Raw genomic sequence first — 6,156 nt, 5'->3', positions numbered from 1 at the left:
AGGTTAATAAAATGTTTGATTGATTGATTTGATTGATACCTCACCTTTTTTCTTTTTTAAAGAACTCCAAGTGGCGTGTGTCCTCCTCCTCCTCCTCCTCCTCCTCCTCCTCCTCCTCCTCCTGCTCTCAATCTTATCCCCACAACAACAACCCTGTGAGTTGGTGACTCACCCAAAGACAGGCTCCGTGACTGAGCAGGGCCTCGAACCCAGATCCCCTGAGTCCCAGTCCTGCGTTCTTCACCACTGCACCACACTGAAATGCAACTTGTCCCCAACCCGAAGGATAACATCAAGGGTGGGTGAAGGTGGTGAGCTTTAAAACCCAAATAACTACAGTCCTGGAGAACAGCCCTTTGCTTTGTAGCGAGGTACCCTCCCAGTTTTTATCATTATTGCTGTATTTAAATTTAAGAAATAAAATAAAGATCCGAAAAGGTGTAGAGCAGAGCTGATGCTAAGAAAGGGGTCTGGTGGCACAGTGCTGGAGACCCCAGTGAAGTCTGTGCTGAACAGCAGGCGCCCCTGGGTCGGGAAGGCGGCGGTGCTTTCCTCTTGGCTGGCCACCACTGGCCAGGCTCAGAGCTCGGCAAGAGCATTTGCAGAGCCAGGATCGGCGGGTCTGCGCAATCGCGAGCTGCCAGCAAAGATACCCCGCCCCCCCCCCGCCCCGCATCCTTTCGGAGCAGGCAGTGGCGGCCCACCGGTTTGAGCTTGCAGCTGCACATGGCTCCTTCCCTGGATCTGCTTGGAAGGGTCAGTTTGCTCGGGGCAGACAGGGATCTTTCAAGAGCCCTCTCCGGTGGGGGATAAAGACTGCTGTACACTGGGGTGCTCCACCGAGGCAGGGAGCTTCAGGGGCGGGGGGTGCGATTCTGAAATGGGGGACACCACAAAGAGCCACGTGGCCCATCTGCCTGCCTGCTTCTCCGCACCCCCTGGCAGTCTCCCTGGGGCAGGGGCGGAGACAATCTAGCGAGCTGCATGAAATGCGCTGCTGAAGAAATCTCCTTCCAGGAGAGTGGCAGATCTGCTGAGATCTAAGGAAGCAACACAACGCTCCTGTTCCTTTTCGCTTGATGCTTTTAAGATCAAATAAGAGCCGTGCTGGATCAGAGCAAGTGTCCTTCTGGTCCAGCATCCTGTTCACACGGGTGCAAGCAGCTGCCCACAAACAGGCGGGAGTGCAGCTGCCCCTCCTGCCCATGCTCCCCAGCAGCTCGTGCACACGGGCACCCTGCTTATTCTTCAAACAATTGTCCAGTTTCCACCCAAACTGGTGCCCGCCGCTACCTCTGCAAGTGGCTCTCACAGCTTACCTCTGAATTGCGTGAAGAGGGGCCCCCTCCAGCGTCGTGGGATGAGCCCGTTCGTTGTGTTCTGCCATTGCGGGAGAAAGAGAAGAACGCGTCCCCCTGATCTTTTGCCAAACCAGGCACCATGCTTTGCACCCCCCCCCCCCCCCACGGTTCTTGCCTTTGCTCACCCACTGAAGCCATCGCCCTCTACTTCGCCCGAACATAAAGGAACTGCTTTATGGCAGCCTTCCCTAAGCCTTAGCCTGGAGGCCTATACCTGTTGAACTACAGTTCTCCTTATGCACATGCTGGTTCGAGATTGGCTTTGGGGGGCAGGAAGCGTGGCTCTGTGGGTGGGGGAAGCCTTGAGAGAGGAGCAGCAGCCGAGATTGGGGTTTATAGATGAATGGGGTGTGTGTCCACAGCTCCCTACAATGCTGCAGACCAAGCACTGGTGAAAGGAAATCCTCCACCCTGCCAGGCTCGGGTTGTGGTGACCCATCAGTTTCTTTGGCAAATGGTTCTAGACAAATCAAGGTTCTAGACAAAGCATGGATAGAAACAGTATATGGTCTTTTTTAAACACCGCTACAGGAGACAAAAGTCTTTGCCTTCATGATTTACGGGTTGCTAATACATCAGTGGATAGGCTTCTGGGTGGTCAGATCTACTTCGTTATGTTCGTCAAGATCCAAGATCCACCAGCCAAGCCAGGTGCAAAAGGCTTGAAATTAAATCCCCCAAACTTAATGGTTTTAGTCTTGCAACAACAACAGCCAAGAGACTTGTAGCACGTTAAAGACTAAGACATTTGGGGCACAAACCTATGTGGGCAGAAAAATATCCTACAACGCCCATCGTGTAGGAAGCCGTGGGCCTTTCCCCCCCAGACGCAGCATGCCTAGCTTGCTGCCCTATCCCGGCATTAGCTTTGGTGGGCGCTGCTGACATCATCAGGGTGTCTCTAAACACATGGTGAGCCCAGGCAGTTTCCTCCAGTCCCGGAACAGTCCCTAACTTCCTGTCACACCGGAACACGGCCTTGTTCCCTTCATTGCAGCATCCTCATCTAGGTGAGGAAGGTCACTTTGTTGTTACTTGTTAAATAGTTGAGACATGAAAATTCTTGCAGACCTACTGCAAATCAGCTCGCATTACCTATCCCTAAATTCCTATCTACGCTTTCTTTTTTAGTATAGTTTTTTTTTTTTTTTAGAATAGTGTACTTTCTGCACACTCTGGTTTTCCGGTTGGTGTAATGCTTTTATGTCCTGAATATTTTTGCACTGGTTTTATATTGGCTTTCCTTTTCTTTCTTACTGTAAAGGAATCTCGAGCTATTGACAAAGCGTGGTAGACAAATAGTTTAAATAAAATAATAATAAATAATCCAAACCTCTGGCTGGCCCTTCTTGGAAACAGAATTGCGGTGTCTTGCCTGCCTAAGAAACAACACACATTTTGGCTGCCCAGACACCTTCGAAAGGCCATTCATCCTATTCCCTTCGAAGCAGATTCCAGAAGGCTGTTAGCCGGCTTGAAGGTGGAGCGAAAGACAGACAGACAGAAGATTCCCAGTTTCCATACCTCTTAAAATATGGCAAGCCAACAAATGGGGCGGAGGGAGAAATCCAAGCAGGAGGATCAACTTACACATGCCAGCGATGCGGTCCACAGAGGGTGAATTGATTGGGTCCTTCCCCGGCCCCTGTTTCCTTCTTCCTCTGCTTCCACCTCTTCGGGGTATGTATGTGTGTGTGTGTGGAAAACATTAGCAAGGATAAGCAAAAGCCAACATCTTGTTTTCCAAAACCTCGAGGAACAGCAAGCACGTGCAGAAGACTGAGAGGAGGGAATTAAGGCACGCACGAACGCAATTGTGCCCCGGCCAGCTCTCCACGCATCGCTCCGCTGCTCCAAACAGTGCAGAATTTTTTAAAAATGGTCTAGGGACCAGGCTTCGCTCCACAGCCCCGCCTCCCGCAGCCCACACACGGGTTAGCCGCTCCTGCTTCGGGCTTCCACGGGACGCAGCCAATATAGTCTTACTTCGAGTAGACCCATTGAAAAGGAGTGCGGCTTCAGTTAGACCAAGGGTTTCCTCCCTAGAAGCCCATTTTCCCCCTTCCCTGTCGGCGATCCCAACTCGATCGCTCGCCACGGGCCTGATCCAGCCACTTGCGCAGTCCCAGCCCCGAGCCCCCTTCCGGGAACGTGCCCCCACTTGCTTCAAGCGAGGCAGCCTCCGGAGCCGTCGGGTTTTAGGGGAGAGGCTTTTCAGAGATTGGACTGCGATTCTTCTTCTCCCAGGGAAATCGACCAGACGGGGAAACTGCTTGACCTGGGCTGGACTGTGCCCTGCCCGTCCCTGGAGTTTCTGTCTTTTGCTCCGCGCAGCTGCCGGGCTGGGCTCGAAAAGTGGATTTCCGAACAGCTCGGATGCAAACCATCAATCCAGGGCCCCACGCAGTGGCTGAACCTAGAAAGCCTGGCGGGGCCGAGGTTGAGCCCTCAGAAACGAAGAAAGCCCCCGAGGGTGGTCTCCTCGCTCCCCAGGGTCTAAGAGGTTCTTGCTTTTCTCTAAGAAGTAGGTGCGGAGGGAAGTAGGTGCGCGGGCATCACAAGGAATGCGAGGCAGCCGGCGGCTCTTTCACCTTCAGCCGCTTCCAGACTAAGTTTGCCTACTGCAAGTTCTCCTGCGCAAGCCCCACCAAACAGTGCAAGCTGAGCTAAGCGACGTTCTCGACAGACTCTTTGCCGGAGTGGTTTGTAGCAGTAAGGTTTTCAACGCGGCCAATAGAAACAAGGGTTTGGGCGGAAAGACTTCAATTGCATTCGAAAGCAACGGATCTAATTGTCCTGAGCTATCAAATTAATTTCTTTAAAATAAATAAGTGTAAGTAGAAGATACTCATATACCACCCACCCTGAAAATTGAATTTCAGGAAAGCTGAAAACAGTATAAAAAAGGGAGCGCAAAAATAAAATCTAATGGGCAAAGATCGAGCAACAGTATCATACGTACGACTCCGTATGGATACGTGCGTGTAAGCAAAGTCTTTCCATATCCGTAATGTTGACATTTTAACCTACAATCGCAGACCTACCTACCTGGCAGTAAGATTGATTGAACTCCACTCAGAAGTAATCATTTTTACAGTAGACCTATTGAACTCAACGGGGCTTAAGTGGAGTGCCATTGATTTCCATGGGGCTACTCATAGTGAATTCTGGATCTAGCCCAAAGAGACTGCCTTTGGGATACGCGTGTAGAGGATTCAGACTGGTAAGACGCATCCCCAGAAAGAAGCAAGTTCAACGAGGCTTTCCCTCGAGGAAGCACACTTCTGATCGGCATTTCAGAGGGCGGCTCTCGCCTTTTGCTTCCTGGCCTCATGGCCGGACCATTCGTCACTCGCCGAGAGACGAGTCTTCCGAGCAAGCGCCGGACGCGCCGGGCTGCGAGGGCCGCGTCTCTGCGGAGGCGGCGGCTGCCCCGTCGGGGCTCGTGTTGCAAGCGGCGCCGCTCGCTCCGCCAAGCCGCATCGCCGCGGTGCCTCTAGATGCGCTTCCTCTGGGGCAGCTTCCTCGGGGCACTGCCATTCGATACCCTGCGAGCAAGGCGTGCAAAGGGATCTCCCCTCTCAAGCCACTAAACTCGGGTTAAAGTTAAACTTGGACAAGAACCGGATGCGGGCCTGGGGCTGCGGCATCGCCCCGGCCCTGCGCCTCCCGAAAGGAGGTCGCCCTGCGTTCGCCGGGACTGGGTTGCAGGCCCAGGCAAGCGCACCCGGGACGAAGCTCCTCGCAGCACCGGGGGCTTTCCTCGAAGCAAAAGGCTGCCCCGGGCAGGTCTGCTCCGCGCGAGCCTTCCTGCCCTCCAAATGTTTTGGACCACAATTCCCGGCATTCCCGACCCATCGCCCAGCCGGCCGCGGCCACGAGAGCTGGGAATCCCACCACCCGCGGGGCTGGAGGTTGCGCGAAAGCGGCGCAGCCTCCTGATCCTCCAAGCCTGGAATCCAGGGGGGTCAGCCTCGCTGGGAGCAAGCCCCCCTGGTCTCCAGGGGCTTCTCGCTTGCAAGTAACCCCGCGTCCGTTTGCGCTGCGCCTCGCTGCGGACCTCGGGCGCAAAGGGAAGGGTGGAGCATGGGAGCGCTGGACGGACAGGCGCACCGCGCTGGAGAAGCCGGGGCGGCGGGGGGCCGGGCGGGGAGCGCAGGTCAGAACCCGCGCCTCTTCCCCAGCACTGCGGCGCCTGTGCCCGAACATCTGGGAGGGCCGGGGGGGGGGCGGGCCAGGCCGGCCCACCGACGGGCTCCCCTCCCCTCCCCTCCGGGCCGCCGGCTTGCGTGCGCGCCGCGCGCTCCCCGCCGCCCGCCCCCCACTCCCCTCCCCTCGGCAGCGCGACATCAAAGGCCCCGCCGCTGTATAAAGGCCGAGCGAGGGGCTGGCCGCGGAGAAGGGCTGAGGCGCACGGCAGGCGGAGAGGCGGAGCGAGGCGGGCAGCGCTGGAGGCAGCTCGGCGGGCACGTGTGGACGCGCCTCGGGGCGGAACCCGCTCGCCGCCCATGGCTTCGTAGCGCCGGCGGTCGGGCGCGCCGCCGCCGCCATGAACGTGGTCGGGGGCTACCAGGGCCACCCCCACCCGCACCACCACCATCCGCACCACCCGCACGGCGCGCTGCTGCACGAGCCCTTCCTCTTCGGGCCGCCGCCGCCGCCGCCCCCCGCGCGCTGCTTCCAGGCGGCCGAGCGCCCCTTTGCGCAAAACTGGCTGCTCAACGCGGCGGCGGCGGCCGAGCTGTCGCCGCCGCCGCCACCGCCGCCTCCGGAGCTGGTCTGCGCGGCGGCGGCG

The 6,156-nt window shown here is 56.8% G+C and overlaps 1 protein-coding gene across 1 annotated transcript in view; it reads left to right on the top strand.

Moving 5' to 3' along the window:
• The first annotated feature begins 5,910 nt into the window (after positions 1 to 5,910).
• The window catches only part of HAND1 (heart and neural crest derivatives expressed 1), a 6,795-nt gene continuing 6,549 nt past the window's right edge, over positions 5,911 to 6,156 (top strand). Inside the window, exon 1 of the mRNA XM_044450945.1 lies at positions 5,911 to 6,104. Within this exon, the coding sequence (XP_044306880.1) occupies positions 5,911 to 6,104 (194 nt within the window). The remainder of the gene's footprint in view (positions 6,105 to 6,156) is intronic.

This window comes from Varanus komodoensis, unplaced genomic scaffold (assembly GCF_004798865.1).
Source record: "Varanus komodoensis strain SLA01 unplaced genomic scaffold, ASM479886v1 scaffold6_1, whole genome shotgun sequence".
Classification (NCBI taxonomy): Eukaryota; Metazoa; Chordata; class Lepidosauria; order Squamata; family Varanidae; genus Varanus; species Varanus komodoensis.
The sequence above is the reverse complement of the archived record's forward strand: the minus strand, read 5'-3'. Positions and strand labels throughout refer to the sequence as shown.